The sequence below is a fragment of the Phaethon aethereus genome (genome assembly GCF_964289735.1).
Source record: "Phaethon aethereus genome assembly, chromosome: 8".
NCBI lineage: Eukaryota > Metazoa > Chordata > Aves > Phaethontiformes > Phaethontidae > Phaethon > Phaethon aethereus.
This window is the reverse complement of record NC_138584.1, coordinates 29,003,195-29,030,402: the sequence shown is the minus strand read 5'-3', so window position 1 is coordinate 29,030,402 and position 27,208 is coordinate 29,003,195. Positions and strand designations below refer to the sequence as shown.

The following is a 27,208-nucleotide window of genomic DNA, read 5'->3' as shown; positions in this document are numbered from 1 at the left end:
TAGAAATTACTAAATCTATGTTTGTCTACTGAATGCTTTATTTGCCTTGAGTTCTTCATGGTCCCCTTGAGCAGCAATTCGTTTTGTTGATACCTTTAATACCTTGGAAGAGTTGTCACCTTAGCGTGAAAAAGCAACGTCTTCACTTGGTGTGAGCTCAGATCTTGATGAAGCAATTGCCTCTTTGTGGCCATGCAGATGTTACCAGCAGTGGTGCAGGGTGGCTTCCTTTCAGCTGCTGTGGATGCTGGAGATGGCGTAACATGGAGCATGACACTACTCAATTGTTCTCTACAGTATGAATTTTTACAAAATCCTGGATGCTGTTTGGTATACTCGATCCTTTTCTAGAACAGAGAGGATATACTGTAATCACAGGCACAAGGTGAAATACCAATGTTGCAGCATATTTAGGTAAGCTTTTCATTTGGATTAAAAAAAGGTGCAGACCTCGCGTAGCGGGAAAAAGTGTTTTACAATTAATTCTGGCAGTTTCCTGGAGACTTGTATAATTTTGCTTCCTATAATTTTGCTTTGTATAATTTTTATCATTCATCTTGGCAAGTTTCATTATGTTTGCTCATCTAGGGACCTTCTGTGGCTTTATTCCTGCTATTGATAAGAAGCTCTTTTGCAACCATAATCTCTTTTACAAATAGGTATGGTCTCAGTGCTACTCAACTTCTTTATTCTTTGTATAATTCTGTCCCCCTAGTGTTCTGTGGGGCTTTTTCCTCCCTGTTTTGATTAATAGGAGTAATCTCTGTGAACGAAAGAAAATGAGCCTGGAAAGAGGGGAAAATGAAAGAGCAGCTGCTAATACAGAGGCTGAGAGAGCCCCGTGGGTGTGTGCTGGACTTAGCCACAGTTGAGAGACTTCTGAAGAGGCTCTGTTTTCATCGCTGTGTGTAACCAGCAAGCTCTCAATGGAGCCAAGCATGCGGTCTGCGAGCATTCCTTCTTCCCAGCACTCGGGGTACAGAATTGCGTCATGATTAGCCAGAGAAAGAAAGGGAAGGAGCCAGCATGCACACGTGCACTTGTACATGAGTCCCCCAGTCTCATTTATATTCTTGAGCATCTGGGGGAGTGATGCTGCCTCCACTGGACCCGATCTCCCCTGAAATACTGGTATATATGTGGCTGTCCTGGGCTGGCATCAACGGCAGAGCATCCGCTCCGCTGACAAAACAGAGGTGTTTGGGGAAAAGATGGCAACTATTCAGTTAGTAGGATAATTCCAGTTATGGACTCCTCCCAATGACTGACCTCTTTGACCATGCGTTTTAATGACATTACAGCTTTTCAGAGCAGGAGCTGAGAAGTTGCTCTGTTTATCAGACACCTGTAAGTGCAACTACTGATGTTTCACTTCTAAAAGTATTTAATTGCTGGCATGGTTGGAAACAGCATGTTAGTCAAACAAGTTGCTTCAGCTGAAAATGGCTGGTAGGAAGACAAGATAAAAAGCTATTGGTAAAATTTTCTAATCTTCTAGGTTTATCAGAGTACACGAAGCTCTCATATAGTTTATGTAAAATTCAAAAAAAAAAAAACCAACCCTGTAATAATAGATTTCCTTAAATTAATCTGTGATGAAAAATTGAAGTAGGCTTTGAAAGTGGTAATTCAAGTCTCTCAACCAGTCAGATACAATGTTTTGGTTTTTTCACAAAGGGAAAACATGTCTAAGTGTCTAGTAGGGCTTTTGATTATTTTAATCAATGGTTTCTTCACAGCTTGCACAATATGTTCATTTATAAGAAACAGCAATGCTGTTGAAGATCACAATAGAACAATCTATTTTTTTAATAATTAAAATGCCATTCCGTTTCCATAATTACCTAACTGCTTATCCGATGTGGAACTCGGAGAAACAGTTCCTGATCCATTATATTCAAGCCAGACAGCAAAATAAATTGCTTTAAAGGGATTAAAAAAAAATTGTCAACTCTAAAATCACATTTTAAAATCCTTTTTACACTTAACTACTCTACTGCAAACCCCTCAACTGCAACCCCCTTCTATCCAAAAACCACCAAGTACTATACAAACTGTGTTTAAACTCGGTGGTTATTTCAGCACCAAGAGGTGTGTGAGAGTGCTTCAGAAAAGCAGATCAAACATGGGCCTTGTAATAGTATTCACCTTTCCTTTATAATTAAGTATTTGGGTTTGCAGCAGAGCGTTCCTGAAGCCGGTGGGGTTCTGCCCAGGCCTATGCAGCTGCCTTCTAGCACAGAGCTTACGGCCGTGGTGAGGTTACTCGCATGGGGGCTGGCAGAGTGGGTTTTCTGTGCGAATAGGCTCAAGTAAAGCAAGATGACTAATGAAACAGAGGAATAGCAGAAGTAGTGAAACAAAGATTATAGTAATAAAGTCAAAGGGTCCCCACATCTAAGGTCAAGCATGGCTTGACTGTGACCCTTATCTATAAATAGGTATATAATAGATACATAGATATATAATTCTATTAAAAAGATTATTTCAGATTTGAGGAAGAGAGAGAGCATGAGCAAGAAGTGTGAGAGGATGCTCTATGCAAAGGGCGTGGTGAGCAGCAGTTAAGGTAGGAGGGTGAAAGGAAGGGGTGGGAGAACCAAGAGTCTGGTGCCCCTGTTGGAGCACTGCTGCTTCTGCTTTCCACATTGAGGTAGTGGTAGGAAGTTAAGATATTGGTACATGTTTCTCAAGTGACTTGCATGACATTGCTCAGGAAAGTTGTTGAGCTGCAGGTCTGGCAATCAAGAAACCTGGGTTTGAATTTTAGCTCTGCTGCTGCGTCATGGTGGGATCACAGGTGAGTGAAGTGGTTTGAAGTGTCACCATCTGCAAAAACAGAGTGGTGTAATTTGTCAAAGCTGCTCACAGTAGTGCCACTGTATCTTACTAGGTGCCTGGAGTAAGTCTGTTTACTATATTTCTCTTTGAGAGGCACTAGTTAATAATAGGGCTATGAAATACTGGTTCAATTTTACCATGAGGTTAAAAGCTCTTAATTTCAGCACTCTTCTTGATCTAATTTCGTGCCTTTTCTTAATTAACTGAGTAAAAGTTTAGAATATGGGGACATTTTCAGTTGAACATTGCTCTTTCACAATCCCTTACTTAGATTTCCTTCACACCTCTTTAGTAAGGTATTTTGTAAATTTATTTTCTAAGAATTGAGCCTAGACTTTCAGGAGTGCACAAAAAAGTATCTGTAGGCTCTGAGCTGAGACCTTTGAAAAATATTACCAATTTTTAAATGCACCTTTTTTGGATGCTTCAGTGTAGGCAGTTTCTTCTAAGCTGAATGGCCTAAATTAATGGCTTCTAGGAAGCAATTTCTTGTGCAGACTTTACTTTTATAGTGCTGGTGGAAAGGGGGGCATCTGTCCATGTCCATGCTTTAGTATCATGGCTACATGCATCAGTAGTTTAGTGAAGGCAGTGAGATGCACAGGCTCTGACAAAAACTGAGCTTGAGCAACTTCTGAACATCCATATCAAAATTTTTTGGGTTTGTTTTTGTTTTAAAAAGTGAAAATTTTGAATCTGTGTAACCTTCAGGCACAGATCATCCCTTCCATATGTGCTCTTAGATTTTGCATCTTGCTGTTCAAATGCATGCTGTAGCTGGACTGGGGGCATGGTTTTTGGGTTGTCTAGAAATCACATCATTGCAGAATAGCAGTATGACATTGTTGCAGTACCAGCCACGCTCCACTGTTTAGTGTGTTTTGAACTATTCCTTGTTACTTTTCATAAGCCAGTAATCCTGGATGTGAAGGTTTAAGGAGAAATGTTTAAGCAGTATTGTATGTTAGGATTATGTAGAAAAATCAGAATTTTTATTGCTCCTTTTCCTTCCTTTCATTGCCAGACTGTGCTGGTGTGAACATTACACCTTATTTTATTTGAAATGCAGAATTATCCTTTTAAATGATGCTTCCAATGAAGAACAGAAAAAGTAATGGATCTAAACTGTTGGTGGCCTTAGATCACTGGTGGCCTGAATTCTGAGCACAGTTTGAGTCCTAATGCGCAAGATTTTCTGTTTATGTAGTAGTGGCCGTTGCATTGTGCTTACGCGTACCAACTTCTATAAACACGTGTGTCTGAGTTCTGCATTGCAGTTTCTTCCCACAGACTAGTGAACAAGGTGTTTCCATGTGTGTGACTGTTTTCTTTGTGAGATGGGAACCCATGATATTATAGGGTACAAAATATTTATTATTGTTTTTAAAAGTTGGCTTCAGGAGACAGTCTGTGATGTGACTCTGTTTAGTAAAAAAAAATCAAAGTCTTTTTCTTTTTGCATGTATTTAAGAAGCTATGAAGAGTTAGTCATGGTGCTTTCTAAATACCAGGGAGACAACCACTGTGAAAACATTTCAAAGGGCAATAGATCGAGCTGTGGACTGATGTTTAGAAAAGGCCAATTTAAACTAAATAGAAAAGTGATCCCTGTTATACATAACAAATGGAGGAGATAGCTCTAAAATTGTGCAAAATAATTTAAAAAAAAAAGTCTGGGGTTCAGGGTCCTGAGAAGTGTGTTCAATGATGATGCAAAATCAGGAACTTCGCAACAGTGGGATCAATTCTTACCTTTTCATAGCTTAACAACAATTCTGCATATTCTTCTTCACTTGGATTTTTTCATTCATCTCTTACGGTCCTAGCTTCGAAGTGTTGTTTTCCAAAGAGTGTAAAGCAGCTGCCACTGGAAGCTGTTGTGTAACATATGTCCCAGAAGGAGTGAATACATTCCTATCTGCTCGTCAAATATTATGAGAACTAGGGCTGATGTTTCTGGCTTTCAAGACACATTTTTGCTCCTACTGAGCCAAAGGAAAATTTTGGTAGTTCAGACCTGCACATGTGCTGACTTACTTCTGCTGTGCTGTACTTAGCTGCTTTCCCAAACCCCAGAGATCTTGAGAGATGAAAACTGACTGGGTGGAGAGAACGGAGAGGTCTGAGAGGAGGAGAAGGAAGAACAGTAGCACGCAGTACTTCAGTGTGATGTTTCAACGCACAGTTACGGTAGCCATGGATGACACATGCCAATACACACAATACATGGATGCACGAAGCTCTCTTCTAAAAAAACATTTGCTATGCCTGGAGCTCCTGCACATCAGGTAGTGTGTCGGTGTTGTCAGCTAAAACCATATTATGAACTGGACCTAGACAGCAGAGAGACTGGACAGAGCAAGTCAGGTTGTTCTGTTGATTGAAAGTCAACACGAACGTGTTATATCCTCTTCTTGAATATGCTCACAAAACTTGTGTTTGATTTTTCTGTATACTCTGGTTCATTGAGACTAGTTGCTATTTCAAAATAGCACTGGAATCTGGATGCCGGGGTGACATGTAGGCTGGTTTTATTATTCTGTGTGGCCTCAAAGTGTTAACTTCATTGCAAAGGCTGATGTAATCAAGTAATACATTTCAACATTATTATAAGCACACTTCTCCAGGCAATCAGGATATTGGGGTTATTTCAAACAGTAAGAAATGGATGTTCAATTTTGCTGATTTCACATGGCTACTCTTGTTTGTTTTGTTATGGGGGGGGGGGGTAACCCAACAGGATGAAGAATTCTTTAGGTATTCAAACAGTTTTCATACTTCCAGTTGCTTTTTAGGCATTACTTCCTTTACATTTTGAAGGTTATAGTGGTTCAGCTCAGCCTTTGTTATTAACTCCGCCTGGGATCATCTGAGGTGTGTGTTGTTCCAGAACTTGGATGGTAATTGTGAAACAGATCCAAATCTCTGCCAGCTTGTCCTTTCCCTCTTCTAAAAGCAGATTAGCAGACTGGCATCTGTTTTCTTTGGGGAGGATGGCACAGATGCCCATACTGCAGAGGAGCTCACTCACAGCGGTATAACTGACCTTTCTGCAGTGCGTAGGATGATAATGGAAGGTGTGTATGTGCTTGCCGGTCATCCCATGTCCCTGATGTTAGCTTCTTGCTACTCTTGTTGTCAGTGTGAAGCGGGGCTGGGCAGGTGCTTTGGCTCTTACAGTCTGCTAGACCCTTCCCCCTAGAGCTCCATGTGTCTTCTCTCCTGCAGTTGGCAAGTGGAAAAGCCTGCATAGAGACAACTCTGTCTCCTTGTCAGAGAAGGTTTTGGAAAAGTTAGGCACTGTGAGCGCAGCAAGTTATTTAAAGTTCTGACATTGGGCTCTCTCAAGTCTTAGGTAGCCACATAGGAAATTATAGCTGACCTGCATAGGAAATGAGGTGTACTTTCAACTTGAAAGTCATAAAAATTACTTTAGACCAAATTCAATCTTACCTACTATACAGGCAACAGAACTTTGTCTCGGAGATCTATTCTACCTCTTTCAGTTACGCTAGAGTGGAAGGAACGTCTTTCTGCTGAAAAAGTTAAAAAGCCATGTACCAGCCCGTAAGAAGCAGTGCATTGTACTGTATTTCTGTGAGCTTTCTCCGTCCTGTGGGTCAGATTCTTGCACATAAAGATAGGTCAATCACTGGGCTAGCAAATAGCTTCAGGAGTACCAGTAGTAGTGAAGTTTGGTTTTGTTTTTGGTTTTTTTTCTCCCACCCCCTCCCTGGTCATTTATGTCCTGGGCTTGATTGACTTTTTGGTGTAAAAGAGGGTAAGAATTGCAATTAAAAGTTTTCCCCAGTTTCCTCCTGCATGGGTTATTTGTCTTCCACTATATGTGTTGAGCTTACATGGCAGCCTTTTGTTCTGTCGGAGTTCTGCCCAGTCACGTATTTTCACTGACCTTATAGGAACTCTCCTTGAGACCTCTTATCTTTTTGTTATTCTTTTTGATTTGGCCACCGCATTTAGAATTTATGAGGGCAGAGAAATAGATTCTTGGGGGGGGTTTATTCTTATATAGAAACTTTGTTTCCATAGGAAATCAGCATAAGAACCTGTAACACTGAAAGTTGAAACAATTACAGTCTAGGTGCAAGGGGTAGTTAGATAATAAAGAGGCTGAATAAGGAAAGCCATAAGTATGCATGACAAGTTTACGGCCAGATATATTAAGGACTAAGGAATTATGTAGCTGTATGAAAAGCAAATCCATACAGTGTGATACTGGTCGATGAGAGTAAAACAGTAAGCTGCAGTGGCAGAAAATGAGAAAATACTAAGAGTATTTGTAATTTCTGTTCAGAAAGAGGAGGAGGAAGATACATTTGCACATTTAACAACATGCCCGCTATTAAATTTTTTGTTTTTAAAACAGAAGTACTGGCAAACTCTCAATGAAAGACACAGCCAGTGAGTTTTCTGATCTGTATTTTGATGTGTGGCTTGTTGTTTTTTTTAACTTTTATTACTTTTCTTTTTTTTTACTGATGTTGGAACATTGCTGGAAGTTTCAGTTAGTAAAAGCGGGTATTTTCATGGTAGTTTAAAAGGTTAAACAGAGCACTGTATAGAACCTGCTGTAGAAGGTCTGCAGTCCAAGACTCGAGTTCTTTACTGCTACAACAATATACACTTCAGCTCCCGGAGCTGTGTGTGCTGATCACGCTGTTGTTGGTTTTGGAGAAAACCATAGAAAGGCTTATAATAGAATATAATACATCAAGATTTAAAAAACAAAAAACAACCTGTCAGAATGTTAGGGGAAAACAGGAGGTGTCTCACTTTTCACTGTTTCTTGATTGAATCGTGACCTTGTTAATAAGGTACTGTGTGCGTTAATAAACTACCATGTGTTTTTTGTGTTATGTGATTTGATTTAAGCATAAAGGTTATAAAAATGTAGTTTACAAACTAATTAGAGGCCGTGTTAAATTGAAGAACACGTGACTGAGAGGTGGTAAAAGACATGGGTAGATGCTATAAAGCGGAAAGGTTATTAGGCAAGGGGTTGTGAACAATCTTACAAAGCTCACGTGATTATAGAGTTGGAAAATATGCCTCATTAGAAGGGTATTTGATTTATTGAAGAGGCGGCTGAGAATTGCCTTTATCAATTTACACTTTTCTCCTTAGAGGTTTCATCACACAGTTGTTTCTTTAGCCTAGTAAGAAAGAGCATAATTTGATCTAGTGAACAGAAGCCAAAACTAGATAAGAGAACTAGAGAGAAGGACTAGAACTAGAGATAAGATACAGCTCTTAACATAAAGGTAAATAAACAAGTGGAGTCACTTATCCAGGAATCATTACTAATTGTAGTCTTTAAAAAAAAATAGATACCTGTCTTAAAGATAAGCTGTAATTTAAATGGGGTGTTGATGCAGAAATTACAACCTTTTGCTGTGCTGATTTTAATGGTCCTGTAGCTTTTAAACATGGGAAGTGCTCTGAGCCGATGCAAACAGACGTCGGTGAAGTGGCATGGTTTATACATAAAGACATTTGGCCCAGATGCTGCAAGCTGTACTAAGCTCTGACACTGGGAGATACTCTGTCTGGGAATAAGTTGGGCATCCAGATCACTGGGAATGAATTTTCAGGGCAAAAATAGCCTTGTTAGGTTAAGGGAAGTTTGTTCGTGGGTAGGGGAGAGCCATTCTCCTTCCTCCTCCCTAACAGTGGATCATCATTTGTAGATCTCCAAAGACAGTCATAGGTATCAAGAAACCTTGTTTCTGTTCTGCGATCGTTGGAGATCTGTCTTTCCTCAACAAATGGAAACCAGGAGAAACCTCTGAGAGGGGTTCATGTCACGTAGATGGAAGATGCAGTTGGTGACATTTTGCACCGTGTATTAGCTTACTGCCTGATAGGCGGATTGATGGCAGAGTTTTCATGGAGTTGTTTGTTCTTTACTGAGCAGAAGTTACCTAATATATATCTATGTATACTATCTATATCTAATATATCTATGTATACTTCTCTTCACCTCTGATCGGCACAGAATGTCCCCAGAGATGAGGAGGCACTATGTTTTAGGTAGAGGAAGGTGTTTTCTGCTGTTGTCAAGTTTTGTTGCCATGGCCTGCTTGAAGTAGGCTTGCTGCCTTTCAGGATGGGGCCCATTGGGAAGCTGACAGCCACAGTTAAAGCAGGTTCTGTTGTCTGAACAAACTGTCTCGTTTTCTTCTGATCAAAAGTACTTCGTGAAAGGTGCAGCTTGGATTCTTTAAAGCATCTCATTAGAAGTTATATTTAGAAGTGGGAAGAATATATTATTAATTACAAGGATGCTCTGAAGCAGAGAAGCTGTTTAATCCATGTGCTTGATGAACAGAAAAGTTACTGTACTGAAGGAAGGTTATGCCATTAACAGTATATTCATTAGGAGTTCATCAGATATCAAACTGTGCTTATCTTCAGGATAGTACTAGAATATCTGATAAGTGGTAAGAGTGAGAAACAGGAACTGTCACAGGAAAATGTGTATAATACAGTTTACATATCTGTTATCTGCCAGTTTATATATTATTTTACATCTCAGTTTACAGGCAAAGTACTCTCCTGTTTCGTTGTTGGAAGTGGGGTTTGCTGGGAAGAACTGGAGATGGAAGTTGGCCCCATGTATTTCTTGACTTATGTGGTTGCTAAATGGGCACGGTGTATAGCCATTTACTGTGAGGATCATTACATTTTTTTTTTTTTTCATATCTTTTGTTCCCACAACACCCTTTTTACCAAGGTAGCTGGCCAGTGGGTTCATCCCAGTATCATTCTGGATATTTGCTTTGATCTGTTTTGTACTCTCAACTCCAGTCTGTGTATTAGCCCCATAAAAACAGTCATTTCTCTAACCTAAGTGATTTTTGTAATTACTTTCAGTATTTAAGAAATATTTTTTCTGTCTTCAAGTTCAGACTGACAGCTGGTAACTGATTTTTGTTAATTGTATGACATAGTCTGGTGAACTGTTTTTTAAACTGTGCTTTAAAACTTAATTTTGAGTTGAGCCTTAATTTGCTTCAAAAGAAGTGGGGAAGTCAAGCGCTTAAATGTGCCAGAATGTGTATGAAATAAACTGCCTTCTGGAATTCGTTTCTGGATTTGCTGTAATAGGAATGGAGCACCCTGGTATGCATATTATGGGGGATTCTAGAGATTAATATATGGGAAGAGAAATAGATAAAATTGGTCCAGGTGCTGTGCTCAGCTGTTTGTATCAGAATTTGACAAGTGACCAAGGTGGCTGTGGCTGGTAGGCTTGTACTAAGCAAGATTACTGCTAGTGAAAAGAATGAATTCTTTTTAGAAACTAATTTTTAAACAGTTCAAGGTCCCAGTGCTACAGATTTGAAGAGGCTAGAAAACACTCCTTCGTTTGTATCTGTAAACCAAAACCAGTCAAATAACATTTGATTCAATAAAAAGTAGATGTGTCTCTGGTCTAAAAGTATCTGTGCAGAAATTGTTCCAAGATGCTTTCAAACTGCTGAGTTACAAATCACACGAGGAGGTATGATTGATTTATTGTGTGCTGCAATCTGGAGTATTTTATCACTGAATCTGTAGTGAAGAAAGCTATGTTAATAAAGCTATAACCAAAAGTCTAGAAATAAAGAAAGAAGCATTACTGTATTACTACAGATTGGGAGAATAGAGTAATTACCTGCGTTTCTGTGGAGACCAGCTCTTTCTGCAGTCTCTGCTAAGTCAGTCTGTGAGGGATAGGCTTTGTAAGTCAAGGCTTAAGAGTGGGGTCTGTGCCCATGGGATGCCCAGCTAATGGGGATTAGGCTGTGCTACTTAGCCTGGTTGTGTCAGCTGTGTGCCCGGTACCTGAATAGATGACAACAGGCTTGTAAGAAGTCACGCCTTGGAGGAAGGCCTTGGCAGTCAGTCCCCAGCTGTGCACTTCTGCGCAGCAAGGCCATTGTAGGCCCCGGGAGCTATATTCAGCAGCTGAACACAATTTGTCAGCTGTGTGGCTCCATGAGAAAGTTTGAAAGTTGTTCAAAAAGCCCACAAGGCTTCAGAATCACTGATCTAAGGTGGTGAACAAGTTTTCCTTTCAAATGGTGCATTTCTCAGGGTTGATTAGCTGACTTCCATTCATGCCTACCTTGTGCTGCCTTAACCTCCTGACTCTCATTTCTTCCTTGACGCTCTTCTTTCTTCCTGTAGCATGTCTACGTTTGAACTTCACCGATTCCCAGCTACGTTGCTATCAGTCTGTGCTGCGTCAGCTGTTACCATTGAGTGTTTTATTCTCCTAAGGCTTGCCTGAATCACAGTTGCCTTGAAGGCATCATGCATCACTAATCATGAGGGAACACAGTGGATCATGATAAATTTTAAAGGCTGTCTGTAATCAGACTCAGGTTTTCACAGTAGGCATCCCTGGATATAAGCAGAGATAGAGGATCTGTGTTGAGGAACAGCGCTCTCAACCATGCCAAAGATTGGAGTTCGGTTTGATTTCTGGGCTATAGGAAAGGCAAATTCCTCTCTTTTTTTTTTTTCCCTTCCCTTTTTTTTTTTACCTTTCCACCCAACATCACCCGTTACTGTTAATGCAAAAAGGAGGGGAGACTGAACTGCATTACAACTGGCAATGTGTACACAGACTGACAGGGTAATTATTGATGTAGACAGTGGTGGGATGGGAGGTTTGACAGGACAGTGTTGTACATCACGCACTTTCAAACTAGCTCTAAAAACAATAGAGTTTAAAGAAGATGTTATGTTCAGAATAGAAGAAAGGGGAGCATTTTAACTGACCTTCTTAAGCAAAGCCATGTCATTGTTGGATTTTTTTAATCTTTGCTTTTGATTGAGCATGAAAAATGGCTTTCACAAAAGGGAATATTTAATAGCTTTGCTATTAGAAAACTATCTCTAAAGAAAATTATGAGTCCTGGGTTTTCCTAACAGGCCTCTGTATTTGCTAACTAAGTCAACTGTCAGTTTATTAAATTATTAAACTGTTTGAGATCAGCAATACACACTGCTGCTTTAAGTACACCAAGAACAGGTTCTTCTTCAGCTGCTCTCATGTCTTACTTTGATGTCTAAGTTTTTCCCTGTGTTTAATACTCATATCTTCTCTCCTTTCCTCTGTGCCAAGCTGAGGGCATGACCAGCTGATCTCTGAGGTCAGAGAGGCTCATCAGTGAAGAGAAAATAAAATTTTAAGTAGTGTAAAATGATGTGAAGAACTCTAACATGGAAACTCAGGTTTTCAGTAGCCAGAATAATGTCTTAAGTGTTACCACTCCTCTTGAAGACAAGTTCTGCCCTGGCTTAGAGGTGGAGCAGAGAGAAGGGCAAGAAGGTTTAGTGGTTTCGCAAGGAGTGACCATGTTAGGGTTTCAATGGGGTGTCGCATGCAGCCACTCTCACTTCATGCCCATTCCTCCTGCTTGGCTACATGATGGGCTTGAGTGGCATTTGTAGCACCAGCCTGTTTGAAGTGTCTGACATTGCACTTTTTTTACTTATAAATACCAACAGAGGCCACTTTTGTGCTGATTTAAATGAGTACCTTGAACTCTTCCTGTCAGCAGATATAAGTTAAGGTTTTATCCCCCTTGAGTTTTCTCCCCCTGCTTGTGACTGCTGATGATAAAAGCACAAAACTCAGTCTTCTGTATAGCTATTCTCCTCTTAAAAATCACTGTAGCAATAATATCCTTTTGTGACTTAATATAAGGAAGTAAGTGGCACAGGATATATTTTAATTGGTGACCACATTTAACGTTGGCCTTCCAGATACTGGCTTGGATGGGGCAGTTGTTGGACCCATTTTGGCAAATTTTCAACATGATCTGTGACTTGACTCCTCATTCAGTTGAAATCAGCAGCGGATTTCTTGGGCCAGGATTTTTCTGTGAATGCTTGAATATTTCTCCATTTTAAGTCCAGAGTAAATCATGGATTTGTCTCATCCGTAGAGAAGACATGCAAAAGGCCAAAGTTAGTAGAAGTAGGGGGAAAAGTTGGCAGATGGCCTCAGACTTGTTTGCTGAAATCCACTTTTTAGCAGATTCAGATCCTCTGAACAATGAGGGCTGTGCTTCGTAGTGATTAAACTAGGCACTAGCCTGTCATGACAGGGCTGTGTTAACTTCTTCTCTGGATTAACCTGAGTAAACGTTTCTAGTGACAATATGGCTGTGATGTCAGGAAAGATGTAAAACTCTGCAGTGTTTAGAGGTGGGACACGGTTCCTGGTCTCTCACATGGCTAGACGTGGTATAACAATGTTTTACTCAGATGGAGTTGGACTGCACCAACCTTGTTCCTGTTGTACACCTTTTCTGCCTTGCCACATGGAGTCTTACCCTTCATGCTCATCTCTGCAACAGGATCGACACCTTCCAGCGCTGTCATGCCGCAAGTAGGTGGTGGTCGTAGTTGTTTTGTACGTTACTGTTGTCCAGAATCTGTATAAAATTGTAGTAATGATTAGAATCCCAGGATTATGTTATGTCTCATTCAAGTTTATTAAAGGATTATGCATCTCTGACCAAATCAATGCGTAGAGACACTTAACTAACATCTATGAGACATCTAAGTATTACTGATCATAAGAAGCTGGGCTGGATGAGCTAGGTGGAGTACAGAGGCCAAGACAGTCCAAGGACTAACCCTGTTGAGGAATTGCTAACCCTCTGTGCTGGACGTGTTAAGTGTCTCCTGGGAAGGGAACTTGTTACGAAAGTTGCTTGGGCATAAAAGCTGTTGTAGAGAATGAGCCTTTATGATATTTTTTTGAATTCTTGTGTATGTAATGGCAGGTAATGAAATGTGGTTTGTTTAGGAGCAGAAAACCCTTATTGTATCATGTAGATCTTTCTCATACTTAAAAACCTGCCGTGGTCTTTTAGAAACTGGTCTCTCTATGCTCAGTCAGACTTGATAGTGGGGGAATGTCACTGTGTGTTGTACAGATACCTCTAAACCACTGTAATTTTACAAGTACTAGATAGCTAAAGGGATTTAATGAAGCTCAACAACCTATGTTAAACATCTGACCTTAGGTTTTAAATTATAAAACTTCAGAAAATATGACCATGAGGATAGGTTAAAAACAACTAAAAAGCTTCCTGACTCCTACTGAAAGTATTGCAAGTTTCTTACAGCTTGAGGCCAAAGAGGACTGTGAAATCATCCAGTTTGACCTCCTGTTTGCCGTGTGCTGTTACCACTGACTTGGATTTACCTGAAATGAGCTAAGTGACTTGAGTTAAAGGACTTTAGTTCTCAGCAGCAGGGGCTGTTCAGTATATCAGGTAGAGAACAGAAGTGCCATCAAAATAGTATCTTGCAAAGCTGTGAAATGAATTAGGTGAGACACGCTCAGATGATTGCAGCAAGTGAGCATTTGCTGTGTTTACAGAAAGACAAAATCAGCTGAAGTCCTGCCAGTCTGACTGAGGGAAGGAAATGTTTTTCTTATCCAAGTTTGGTAGTTTCGATTTTTAAAGTGGGTGAGTAAGACATAGCAATCAGGAATCTAAGAAAAATTATGTGCTGGAAGCCCAAGAGTACTAGCCTCTTCTGTCCAGCATGCTATCTTGAGTATTATGGGAAAGGTTTAGAAACAAACCATAAGCATGCCAGGATAGCTCTGAACTTGGGTAAAGAACCCCTTCCTGACCCATGCAGATGACTCAAGTTGTAGGACATGAAGCTTAGTTATTTTTTACTATAAAACCCAATGCCATTTGTCTTTTTGGCCTACGATGGTCTTTACACTGTGCTCAAATACAGTTTATATTACGTGTTAAAACTGCTGGTACTATCCCTGAGAGTAATTTTCCTCATTGAGGTGGTTTGTAGTGTATGTGTTTGAAACATGCTTTTCCTATAAAAGCTACCTTGCTTTTATTCCGACAGTGAGTCTATATTTCAGTAACTAAATTAATCCTGAGATTTTGAATTTCTGATTATTTCACTGTGAAATAATATCAAAGGTGATAATCACCAATGAGATAATCTGTCCAAAAGCAAGGTACATGCTATCTTCTTTAGATGTGCTGAACCCTTTGTACACTAAGCTTATTTTCTCCCTCCAGTTTCTAGACAGAGGAGCTGGAGACTCATCGAAGACTCCTAACCCATGCTGTTGTAAAGAAGCCTTTCTTACAAGCACACAAGAAAGGACTTGATAAGGGCTGTACTGTGCAGTACAATGGAGTTAAATTTGTGTAAATCCTTTTCTATTCTCCTGGGAACTTCTGAACATAAGTTGCTATCAAACAAATCACACCACAGAATCTAACTTTTTATCAGGTGTATCAACTGTTAATACTGTTTATGATATGATTTCGTGGCCTTTATATTATATTTTCTTAGTCATCTCTCCTAATCTGACTTTTGAGTCACAGTAATTTATGTTCAAAGTTTGAATGTAATGATCATAAGTTAATTATCTCTTTGTGCAGAAAGAATAGATTTTTCACTATTTCTCTGCCTTTGCATGCTCACACAAAGGTTATTGCACGTAAGTGTGTACTTACATACTCAAAAACATAGAGTCAGGTAGCAGCACTCCAAGCTCCCAGGTCCTGGGAATCAGTGTTGTCAATATGCCCCAATTCTGACCTGAACAGACCGTCCTTTGCTAGCGGATGGATGGGTCGGCCTCCTCTGTCAACAAAGGCAGAGGAGGTGGTGTTGTGGTGGTTTGGTCTCATTCCAAGTGCTGAGCCACTAATCATGACATTCATTTTGGCCTTGGCCTTATTTCAACTGGAAATGTAAAGTTGCATCTATTTTTTCAGTGATTTCAAGTGTACTCGTAATACAGATACGGTATATTTGGTTTGCTCACCAAATACTGCTTCTGGATGCAGTTGCACTGTCTTTAGTAGAAGTTGCAAGTTCACATAAAGCTTGCTATCCCAGCAGGCTTATGCTCATAGGTGTGTTGCTTTACATGACAGAAGGGGAAGTTCACTGCAGAATCCCAACCTTTGTGGAAACGATTGTCTGATTAGCATTCCCCATAACATGTTCTATCTTTGAGTATTGCTAATACATAGATCCGAACGCCGGGCAGTTCCCGTGCAGTCACAGTGTGTGTGCTCAGTACACCAGTGCCAAAGAAATTCCTGAGAGGCATCCGCCAGGGATGTTGCTGCTCCCACACAAACTCATTGTAAATGAGACTTCTCTTTGATATTGTTTGGTTTGGGCTCAGCTTGGCACAAGGAGGAGATAAGGGAGATAACTAAATATAACAAATATGATTATATAACACTCTTCAGCAGAAAATCTCATGTGTCTTGCAGGGTTAAGAGAAGTAAAGTAAGGCAACAGTAAGCTTTCCTGTGCTACAGAGTGAACTAGTGGGTGAATAGGGTAGAAGCCAGTATTTCTAGCACCCACGCTGAGGTGGGAGAAGAAGCAAGAGAAGGAAATGACCAGTGCAGACACACCTTCAGCTGTGATAATAATTGAAGTCACAAGATGCGTTTTGAAATGTGTGTCTTAGACACCCTAAATGCTTCTGGGGAAAGTATCAGATGTAAGTCCATAGTGAGTGTAGACTGGGATATACATTTACACGCACACGCAGACTTCTGAGATGGTTTTCCGAATTGCAATTTTCCAGGAATTGGGAACTCAGAGTTCTGAATTTCCCTAAACAATCTCTACCTGTCAGCTCCCTTCCTCTCTTCTGAACAGTTGCTCATTTAACAATTGTGCTTGTTTTGTCTGGAAACATAGAGGTACTAGTCCTGTACGTGGCAGGTGTGAACATTTATTTTGTTCTTGGTACATCTCTGAGATAGACTGCCAGCTATGACAAAAGATTCAAGGGCAATATTTGAGGAGGGGAGGTCCTTGTTAAAAAACATTCCTTTAAAAAAGAGCCTACAACTAAACCATTGCTGGAAGAAAGGAGGAGGTAGAAATTTTAAGTTCCACAGTGAGGTGGTAGTGGAAGTTTTACGGGAACAATTTATTGGCATGTCAGAAATTAATTAAACAATTTTAGTGTAGTATTTTCTCTGTTGCAGAACAAAGCTTTGGGTTGGGATTTTTTTTTTCTGAAGAACCTGGGAAAAACATGGGGGGCAGCCTGGAGAGGATGCGGGGTTATTTCAGCAGATCTAGAGAAACTGTTCGGACCTGTGCGATGATGTATTTCCACAAAGGGTGTTCTATTCAGTCTGCTGATGAAAAGTCTTGTGGGTTTCCCACCAGTAGAAGCTGCTTAATTACATTTTGTGTATGCTCTTAGAGTACCTGTTTGGTGAGAACCTGACAAATGGTATTCTGAAAGTAAATCAATTCTGTTTTCTTGGGCTTTCTTGAATATACATGATGTCCGGAGCCTGAAAAGCACAGCAGTAGCACAAGAGGAAGCAAACAGTGGGGCGCCAGTTAGGCTCTATGGTTCTCTGAAAGACTTTGTAGCCTCCTGTAAAGAAAAAGAAGAATGTGCCATTGGCGGTAGTGAGTAAATGGAACCTTCTTGTCTTCTTTGCTCTTGTCTCCTTATAAATAAACCATTGTTGTCCATCCTTGGCATTTGCAGTTCATTGTGATAAATTGGTCTTGATGTGTCTGACATTTCAACCAAGTTGTTTAACAGTGCTTTTCTGAAAAGGCAGATCTTGCTATAACTTGCATTGGTCCAGAATATATCCAGGGTAAGGGCACTTACCATCACATACAGCGCTAACCCTTTCCTTTCTGGGTGGATGAAGAGGAAAGTGGGAAGTAAACATTTTGGTCACGTAAGCCCAAAAGGCTGGGTTTGTGTAAGCAGTGTGCAGAAACAGAAATGCTAAGTCTGAATTGCAGTAGCTAAAAGACTTTTTTGTAGCGTGGACAGCAACGTCAAGTCCGCTTGCACTGGCGCAACGTCTCCGGGGTGGGGGGGAGGGAACCCAACTTGTTGAAATAATGCAGAAATGTTTTCACCAAAATTTTGCTTAGAGTGTTATGTGAGATCTCCTATCTGTTACCTGCCAGTGCTTACACGTTGTTGGCTTCCATGCAACGATTGCTTGGGTGCAGAAACCACCGGTACGCAGAGATTTGATGTACTGTAACCAACAGCAGCTGCTGTTGCTGCATCCCTGCAAGTTCAAGCTTTGATTTACATTTTTTAAATGTCTGTAATTACTCTGTCAGCATGATGATTAACACAGGGATTGCTTTCCATAAATAGGAGTCTTCTGCCCATACCTTTCAAAACCTTTTGGCTTTCGAAAGCTATTAAGCATCTGCCTACAGCAGCCAAGCAAAAGTAATGCCCATACTTAAACTATGACCAATAAATAACCTTTTTGCTGGTTAATGATCCCAGTATGTTATGATACCATTTTATAATTATATTTCACCTTCTTCAAAATCAGGTGTGTGGAACGTGTTCTCACCTGTCTTGACCCACTTAGTTCTCAGTGGAGATTTACTATGAGGATGACAAAGCTGGTCCTACTTGGCATCAAAACAACTTTTCCTTTCCATCACCATAGCCTGAGTAAGAATAACCAGAACAATTTTTGGGGATGTGGACCAATAACCTGATAAACAAATGTGTCTCTGACTTTTTTTGGTCTCCCAGTTTTCCCAGTATGCTAATGCAAACCTTGTTCTTGAATGCACTGCAGAAATGCAGCAAGGAGACAAACCTTCCAAGTGCAAAAGCATGGAAATGCATTTGGAGTTATAAACCTAGCGAGGAAAGTTATTTTTATCTTATGTGTTCTAAGCACATGTTTGTTTTACAGCACAAGGCAGCCTAGAAGCAAACCTCATCACAGGGCCCAACGTGAACTGGATGGGGGAGCGAAGAGGCACTCCGTAAGGGTGCAAGTGCTCTGTCTTGCACAGCCATGTGAGGGGCAGGAGAGCTGTGCCCTCCTTGCCCCAGCAGCAAGCTGCCATCTGCCCGGCCCTCTGAAGCAGCTCCTCAGCAGCTGGGGTTTGGTGGTGAAGACATTTGGGAGGGGGCAGCTGGGTTTTGGTGGCTGTGGAGCTGTGCACCTCTGAGCTGAGAGGCTTTGGAGTCCTTGGTGGAGGAACACAAAGCCCAGGTAGCTGCTGGAGACCCCAGGCACATCACCCCTCTGTACGGTATTTGTGGCCAAAAGCCCTACTTTTAACCGATGCTGCTGGGCAAGTCCTTCAGAAAGCAGGGCAGCCCTGCTGTTGGGGTTGGGGTCCCCTCCCCACAGCCAGGCACTGTGCCCATTTCACCACCCCAGGCCTCCTGTGCCGTCTCATACATGGGGCCTGTGGCCGTCCCTACCACTTTCCCAGAAGTTGCTCTCTCCGCCTTGGAGGGGCTGATGGCAGTGAGGGGGGGCCGCTGGCACCGTCCCTCCCTGGCCCCTGCGGGCTGTCCTGCCCGAGTGCAGCCTGTAATCCTTGTGTGGCTCTGTACGGAGGGTTTGTTGGTTTTGGTGGTTTGGGGTTTTTTTTTTAAAGTTAGCCAAAAGACTTCTCAGCCCATTTTTATTTTCAACGCAGCGTTCTCCAGGCTCACACCTATGCATAGCGGGGCTGGGTAAGGCCGGAAGAAGAGGTATTTTTGGGGTGTGGCCCCTCTGTGCTGAGGAGCTGTGGGGCTTCTAGGCCTAATAGACCATTTTAGCGCCATTTTTTCTGTTTGAGGGGGCTGCTGGTTGCCCATCAGCTGCCACAGAATTTGTTTTTCCTTCTGTATCCGTGAATTACTTAGGCATGTTCAAGGATGGTGCGTGCTGGCATACAGCTCTGGGGATGGTGTCCGGAGCAGCTCGGACGCAGTGAGGCATGCCAGCTTCCTCGAGGGTGAGGGCAAGCACCTTATTTTACACCATTTTGCACAGTTGGCAAGTGACCTGGTTTTCAGACGTGCTGTCTGACTTCTGTGGAAGGACGCGAGTGCTCAGCGCCACCGAGCGTCCCTGCAGTCGTGCATTATAAACCTGCAGCTTAGAGGGACCAGAGCTGAGGGGAAAATGTGGGATATGGGTCCCGTCCTGTGGCAGGCCACTGATCTGAGCTGGCAGACATGTTGTTCCGGGTGGGGTGTTGTTGTGGAGCCTTTCCTATGTCAGGTGATTTTTATTACTGACCTGCTGGTAAAATAATAAAAAAGCCTAAGGAAGGATTCCTTTTTTCCCCCCCCCCTGTAGATCATGCAACATTCATAAATGTTATTTAGGTATGCAGTGACCAAACTTTAACAAAAATGCTGTCTTGCCTCAGGGTTATAAAACTTCATTACATCTGTTATTAACTGGCTGTGGCAGGACCTAATTTTTTGTGATGTATTGGTTGCCCACAGCTTCTAGAAACTGCTTCTTATAGTGCTTCAAGGTGCTAACACAGAGAAATAGTGGGATGAAATGGCACTGCTTTTTAAGTGGCGGATTGATGCTTTGGGGCTGTAAGATGCCCCTCTACAGCCTTGTTGTGCCAGGTGGAAAGGGAGAGGTATAGTTTTCATCCTCTCTTGCTCGGTGCTTGGGAAGCTGATTGACTTTGCATAAATACCTTTACCAGGGCAGGGTAATGTGAAAGGTAGTTTTAATTCAAAATTTAGGTTCCTCCCTTTTCAGTAGACCTGCAACCACATGTAGCATTATCATTGCTAATACTGATGGAAGAACTATTTGAAAACATGTAATTTTTTAAAGAGATAAATTGGTCTGTTTAATAAGCAAATCCTGCCAAACTAGATGATGATTCCAGAATACTAAACAATTGTTTAAAGTGTGGAACATTGTGCATTCAAGCAGCCTTGTCACAATAGACGTAGATTTGTTGCTCTTTACGCTACCATGAAAAAAAAGGAATTTTGGCAGTGCAAAATAGTTATAAGAGAATAAGCTTCACACCTTATTTGGTTCCAGATAAATCTGGCAGATTTTTTTTTTTCATAGTTGTATTCTTGCATGTACGGGGATTTTTACTTCTGCGGGTCTTTCTGTGTCTCTATGTCTTAGATCACTGTTGCCTTTAATTTAGGCAGTTACAGTTAAGCTTGTTTAACAAGTGTGAGTTCATGCTCATGTTTGCTGCTTTTCCCCCAAGTTTACTGACCATAATGTCCCTAGATAATTAAATTTAGAAATTGTCTTGCAATACCAAACATATAAGTAAACCCTTATAATAAAAATAGGCAATTCATTTTTCCTGACTCAGTTTGAGGTAGTATTTTCAGAGTACTTTGTCCAGTACTACTGCTGCTGTGTGCAGGGTGCTAGTGTTTTAACAGCAAAAGCACAGTGTATTGGGGGTTTGAGGCTGTCAGAAACAGGCAGTGCTGCTGCTGCGTTGAGCATTACTCACAGTAATATTGCAGTCCTTCTGCTTAACAACCAGCCCTTGGGTCTTAGTTGAAATCCCTGTTGATCTATTGAAGCAACTCTGTCAGTTCATTTTGGTTGAGTTAAGCTGGAAAGTAAGAGTGAGGTGTGGTACTTGTTTTACTTCTGTGCTCCTGGAAGGGATTCACTGGATCAGGCACAGGCTGGAAGGACAGGAAGGTCCTTGTTTCTGGGGAAGCCTGTGCAAGGAGACCTGATTAAAGAAGCAGCAGCATGCTGTAGAGAGGAAAGTTACAGCATGAAGCTGGGCACTTCTAGCTCATGCACAGGCTGAGATGTCAAGGAGAAGATGGGAAAGGGCCACCAGGTCCCAAGAGTGTGTAAAGAGCCAGGGGGCCTATGTGCAGTTTGTTGGAGCTCAGCATCACTGGGGTGGCCAGAAGCAAGAGCCTGCCTGCAAGGAAATGCTAGGTAGGAGAAGTTGCATGCAAATCTGACTTCTGTTCCTCCCTTGAGTTTGAAGTTAAGTTTCTGGGATTTTGTTTAAACAAACAGTGTTTTGGGGTTTTTTTGCCAGGTTTTTTTTGTTTGTTTGTTTGTTTTTTTCCATGTAAAAGTATTGTGATCTCTTTTGGGGAGCATGTATGGGACATGTAAGCCATACCTCCAAATCAGTGTTGACTTGGGATTTCATTGCAATATGTCTCAGGATTGAGCCATACAAAATAAAAGTAACTTTAAATGTGCAAACAATGTTAGCAATGTCTAGAATTATGTTTAACTTGGGGTTTTTTTCTTTATTTTATTCTTCCAGCCAAGCAAGTATGTCCAGCTGAAAAAATTAGCTGTGGGGACTTAAGCAACAAATGTATCCCATCGTCCTGGAGATGTGATGGGCAGAAGGATTGTGAAAGTGGTATTGATGAAGCTGGTTGCACTCCTGGTGAGTTAGAGTAATATTTAATATGTATGCAACATCTCCCTTTAGGAGTATAAAAGTCCTAGAGTGACTATTACAAATTGCATGTAAAGGGATGACTTTTCCTGCCAACAAATTCATTCACTCTACATTTGCAATGCTAAGTAGTGAATTTTAGGAAAAGAGAGGAAAAAGGGAGTCTCCAGTTGGAACTGGCTAGAGAATATAATGTGAACTCTATGGAGAATTAAGTGTTCTTTTACTACTGTAGCAGAATATAGTTAGTCAGTTTGGAACATGATTATCAGGGTTAATACCCAGATGATATAGTAAGAATTTAAATAACAATATTCAAACCTTCCTCTGTTGTAGCTCGGCAGTCTACTGCCATGTCCTTCCTCCTGCAGAGCGTAGCCCTATGGACTAAGACCAGCTTCTGCTGGGATATAATAGATAGGCCTGGACTCTTCTTTATTAATAGCTTGTTGGTTTCAATGGACAGAGAGAGAATGATATACGATTTACTGTAACTGTTTTAAATTCAGTCCCTAAATGGCCATTGCCTTTTATTTGGCCTTTCTCTGCTCAATGAAAGAGCTCTTTAGCAGTGTTTTGCCTCTTTGGAAACTCCTACACTGTGTAATCAAGTCATTTCTCAAACTGTCTTTTTGATAGACTAAACATATTTAGATCTTTGTTTGTTGTTGTCAAATATTTTCTTGTGAATGAATGCTTGACTCTTTTCTCTCTCTCTCTCTCTTTTTTTTTTTTTGGTGGCTCCTTTCGGTATCCCAGCTGACTTTTCCAACCTTTTTTTATACAGACCACCAGTCTGTGCAGAAGTAAAAATCACCTTTCTAATACTATTCTTATATAACTCTGTTTGTCATTATTAAATTCTTTGTGTGCAAACAATCTCAGGCTATTGAGAAGCTATCTCATGCTCTGTGTAGTTATTCACCCATCTATCAATATTTCTGGTGATATAAGCAATGTTACTTTTACTTCCAGCTTACTGGTAAAAGGGTTGAATGACTACATGCAAGCACACATTGATGTTTATTTGAAAACCGAATTTTGGGCTTTAATACGTAGCCAGTTCATAATCCACATTATGTCTTTTCATTGAAGTTGTGTAATGAAATATGTTTTATGTGAACATTTTGTGGTTCTGAGTAAAACACTGTGGATATATTTATCTCTGTTCAGGTAGCTTTATCAAACAAAATCTAGTCTTGCCAAAGGTTTTACTGTCTGAGCAACCTCTTCCAGTGTTTAGCCACTCATTGTAAAAATATTTTTCCTTTGTCCTTTTTCACGTTTTCCCTTGTCACAACTTGTGCCCATTGCCCAGCAAAAGGAGAAGAGGCATTTCTAAGAACTGTTGGCCTCCAGCTTCGCCATATCACCCCTTTAGATATTGGAAAATTGCAGTAAGATCTCCCTCTAACCTTCTCCAGGTTAACCAAACCCATTTCCCTTAGACCCTCCGTGTATATCATGTGCTCCAGCACTATAACCGTCTTGCTGGACTTCCACTGGACCTTCTCCAGGTTGCGAATGCCTTTCCTGTGCTGTCAGGGTGGCACAAAACTGGAGATAGTATTTCAAATACAACCTAAGTAGTACCACCTAGAGGAGAATAACTACTTCCCTCAACCTGCTGGCCTCGCTCTTGCTAATGAAAGCGTGTGTTTCGTTATGTATGAAGCTCAGTATGAAGGTTCAATGCGACTTACTAATTCAATTAACTACAGATTAGACAGAGTTTTTCGAAACTGCTCCATTCCATACTGCACATAACTCAGGAGTCCAGGAGTAACAGTAACAGGTTACTGTGCTTGCACTGAGCCTGTGCGGCATAGTTCCAGTTGGGTTGGCTTGCAAGGAAAAGGCATAGGTTGCTTTTTATTGCCTCCTATTTCATGAGGAATTAAGTGCATGAGCATGGACAATTCCTAAGTAATAAATTATTATGATATGATAAGTTGGTGATGTGCTTAGACCCCTGGTCATGTGCCCTTTAAGCTAATGATGTTTTGGCAGTTTTCAGAAGTCTTTTATTTGCTTTCTGTAAGAAACTCTTAGTGTTTTCTCTGTAGTATGTGCTTTTTTTTCCTTTAGATGGTAGGCTTGAATCAGAGACTATTGAAAAAAATTATTCTTTTCCCTATATGAGTTAGTGAAATTAAAACAATTTGTACGCTGGTGGCCGCCTCCACTAATTTAATGCTGCTGCTTACACCAGTAGGAGTTGTCTCATGGAGTCTTTTATTTATACTAAAAATCTACTTGAAATTGTTTGGAACTTTTTTTTTCAAGGCTCTAGGTAACCTCCAAAATGAATGTAAATATGTTCTGAATGCCACATAATTCCAGCATAACGATGCTATTAATGGATTTAGAAGTAGCTGAGTGTTTCTCTTCTGGATGTTTCATCATCTTTAGTCTTGCTTATCTTCCATGCTTGTAGTACACATGCAGGTTCTCAAAATGGAAATTTAATCCAAGGACAAGTGACTTTGATCTAGTTCCTTACGATTGAGTGTTGTTGCCACATAGGCTGCCACCTCGGTGGGTGCATATCTGCAATCTTTGCCAAGGGGTTGCTGCCGAGTCTGAATGTGGGATGGACTATTCTTTGGCCAGAGGACCAGGCAAAAAGGCACTGACAGGCAAACCTGGAGCTTCCTGAGTGAGTGCAAACATCAGAAGATATCAGTACTAAGATCTGTCGACTCAGCACCTTTCAGAGGCTCACTCTGAGAGGAAACAGGAGGCACTGCTGAATGGCTGTAGTGGGAGCATTTTCAGTGAGGTTGCTTGTCAAATTAAGGTGTTTTCCTCATGGATGAGAACAAATGTGTTAGCCGTTTAAACTCTGAGAGCTTGTGGAGGATTGATAGCTATCCTCTCTTTTATCCGAATCTGATAAACCTCACTAAGCCTATCCACTGATACTCTGCTAACATTCCCATTTCTTCTCTGTGTAGAATCCTCTTTTATCGGTTTTCTCTTATCTCAGCAGCACACAGTATCCTGACCAAAAAAAAAAAAAAAAAAAAATCTGTTCTTAGGTTAAGACCTTTTTTTTCTTTTTTTAACTTCTGCACTCACATTTTTGTTCTCATTTTAAATGAAGCTTCAGTACTGACTGTCACCTGCAGCCCGTTGGAGCAGAGCACCCTGTCACAGCTAAGGCTGCATCTTTCTCAGAGCTGACCACCTTGTCTATAACACATCTTTCTAGATAAATGTTTGGAAGGGAGTCTATTTGTGCTCAGGATAATTTCTATGGTGAGAGCCTCCATGTGCAGTAAACAAGTGGAACATGACTTGAAGATATTGCGAGTGAAGGCATCCAGAAGAAAAACCCTAAGATCTTTCTAAATCCATGTTACTAAAGCTATTACTTCAAGCTAATGGGGCACTTTAAGCATATTTTAACTATGGATACTCTTGTTTCTTGATAGGAATAACTGGCTCTAAGTATTACAATGTTTCCAAAGAACTTAATATGGAGTTTATGAACATTACTTGAGCCTGCATTTCTGCATTGGTAACTTGTACGGAACAGCACTGGTTGTGCTAAGGCTGTGCGAGTGTCTGCCCCTATGTAAAAATGTTCATGGCCCAAGTTAAGGAAGGGTGTACTGCAGGAGAAGAAAACAATGATTATGGTAGTAGAACCATCCAAAACTGTAAGAACAGTGAAGTATATTATGGTTCTTCTTTTCAGATGTTGTTCTGGATATGATAATTCTTGATGGATTTTTCTTCTCATAATTATGTAATTGCTTTTTGAATCAATGTGAAATTTATCCAGCACAGTCAGTGTAGGCACTGGGACGGCCAGTTGGAGGGAGAAAGCTGCTGTTCAGAAATTCAGGGACAAAAGTATAAAATATGAATAAGACAATCTTCTGTTCAGGTGGGTTTCTCCTTTGTGCTTTGCATCAGCCACATCCTTGCTGCATCATCTTTCATGAACGGAAACAAACTGTTGTTCTACATCCCTCTCCTTTACTTCTGGTCACTGTTGAAGACTTGCTGTTTTGATTGGCACACTGTGTGATCTGAAAAAGGTTTGTCACAGCAGTGCTCAGAATATCTTTCCCTCAAGGAAGGAGAGGATTTGCAATCTTGTATGCTGTCCCTGTGTAAATCCCCTTAGACAAAAGGGTTCAGCTGCAGTTAGCAAGCTCTGGACTTACCTGGATGCAGGTGGGCTGAAAAAATCATCCCAAACAATAAGTCAAATACTTTCTTTGAGTTCCTCATCTCCCCCTGTACAATCCAGCCCTATAAAGAGCTAGCCTTACGAGTAAGCAAAGCAGACTGTATTCGTTTGAAATAAGGGTCCTGTTTGCCATGTCTGGAGAGAGAAACTGCAATGTGATAGATGAAATCCGTTAAAATAAAAACTTCCAGAGAGATGTGTAAAAGACCTTTTGCTGGCCTGTTAGGCCTGGTCTGGTACCAGGATTAGGAAAGCAGTTACTTTCATAAGCAGTCCAGGCACTGACTCATCATACTGCTTGGAAGCCATTATCAATGGATGATAAGGCACTTTATTCTTGTTATTCACCCATGAACAGGGAGAAAAATGGTCTGACTTTCACCCTGTGGAAGAACTTCCCAAGGAAGCAATATAAGCTGTGGATTATTTAACCTGCAGTGGATAAAGCATCAGTGATTAGGGATCCAGATTTGTGTCTGCACAGGATGTAATTGCACCAGGGATTAATTGTGGGTATTAATCCTTGCATGTAGGTAGCTAAGTGCCTGTCCACCTAAATAATTTACTTCCAGCAGGTAGGCTTTAAGTCCACTGCTAATGTTCAGTGCACAAACAGTTTTTGAAAATGCAGATGTCTGCCTCTTTAAAATAAAAGAATACATAAAAAAAGAAAAAAAAAAACCTTATTTTTTAGTTCTTTGGAGCAGAAGTAAATTGTGTCTTTACAATACTAAGTGTGTTGTAGTCATAGGTCAGGTTTAGTCCTCTAAAATAGACATCAACAGTTAAGTTCAGTCTTGAATTTGCTGGCTTGGAGGTGCTGGCATTCTCCTATTTCCCTGGCTGAGGTTTTCTGCTCCCAGTGTACTTAACCTTTGTCACAATTGATTGGACAAGCTTAGGAGCACGTTTACTGAG

General features: G+C 40.9%; 1 protein-coding gene across 1 annotated transcript in view; it reads left to right on the top strand.

Moving 5' to 3' along the window:
• The window catches only part of LRP8 (LDL receptor related protein 8), a gene marked incomplete at its 3' end in the record, with an annotated part of 193,161 nt that overhangs the window by 127,544 nt on the left and 38,409 nt on the right, over positions 1-27,208 (top strand). The window contains exon 4 of the mRNA XM_082002685.1: positions 21,946-22,074. Within this exon, the coding sequence (XP_081858811.1) occupies positions 21,946-22,074 (129 nt within the window). The remainder of the gene's footprint in view (positions 1-21,945; positions 22,075-27,208) is intronic.